Here is a 1005-nt window from a genome sequence, read left to right as displayed (position 1 = left end):
TCGCTCGTTTCCGGCCTATTATGTTTGTGTCAATACTTGTTTCATGAACCCTGGTGTCAAGCGTCAACCTAATCCGCCCAAGGTTGGTACGCCTAGGCAGTTTGAAAGCGCGATTCTGATTGGTCGGTGGTCACGTTGATTCCGTCGCGGCCGCCAGAGCTTCGGATCGTTGCCAGTGTCACATTCTGAGGGAAAACGATTTAAGTAGCAGTTCCTGGTTAACTGATCTGTAGGGAAGTATTAAATACGATGTGAGACTACGATAGAGGTTGAAATGAGGTAATTAAATTGGGGTTTAAGGGTGTACGGTTGGAGAGAAAAGGGAATTTGTGATTCATCTGGCGATCGCTTGCAACGAACCGAGTCACGTTGAGTCTGGCATGCTCGCGGAACACCCGTTAGTACAGTGTAAACACTCGTCAGGGGAGGCTTTGCCCAGTGTCTCTGCGTCTCGTGTGTTCACTTTGTTTAACATGTGCAAAGTTCTGTTGTGTATTTTCTTGGCTAAGACATAAATTATTTAAGTATGACTGGTAAGGTGAATGAGCCTCGTCCCAAGCATATGGTGCATTGGTTTAGAAAAGGACTGCGGCTCCATGACAACCCATCTCTCAGGGCAGGCTTGAGAAACGCTGCCACATTTCGGTGTATTTTCATCCTCGATCCTTGGTTCGCTGGATCTTCTAACGTGGGAATTAACAAGTGGAGGTGAGTAGAGTCATTAGTGACGAGTAATTAGGCATGGGAGAGGTAAGGCGGTAGCTAAAACAGCCGAATGTAAGGGGAAGACCGAGCAATATGGCGCCGCGGGGCAGGCCAGTGTTCCCTCCGAGAGAGAGAAAAAAAAATTGGTTTTATTTCAATTTCTTATTCCTTTTTTTTCGTGGGGGGGGGGGAGTGGAGGGGAGGGCATACCGGAAGTTCGATCGTCAGACATTTTCTTAAGACAGGAAATTCGAGAGGAGTATGAGCTACCAACTTCCACGAAGAGATAAAGAAATAAAC

The 1005-nt window shown here is 47.0% G+C and overlaps 1 protein-coding gene across 1 annotated transcript in view; it reads left to right on the top strand.

Annotated features, from left to right (window-relative positions):
• Window positions 1-394: 394 nt before the first annotated feature.
• LOC119587748 (cryptochrome-1-like) overlaps window positions 395-1005 on the top strand; it is a gene marked incomplete in the record, with an annotated part of 40863 nt that continues 40252 nt past the window's right edge. The window contains 1 exon segment of the mRNA XM_037936434.1: window positions 395-708. Within this exon segment, the coding sequence (XP_037792362.1) occupies window positions 527-708 (182 nt within the window).

Source organism: Penaeus monodon, chromosome 23 (assembly GCF_015228065.2).
Source record: "Penaeus monodon isolate SGIC_2016 chromosome 23, NSTDA_Pmon_1, whole genome shotgun sequence".
NCBI classification, from domain to species: Eukaryota; Metazoa; Arthropoda; class Malacostraca; order Decapoda; family Penaeidae; genus Penaeus; species Penaeus monodon.
Note: the sequence above shows the minus strand (reverse complement) of the source record. Positions and strands in the feature narration are given on the sequence as shown.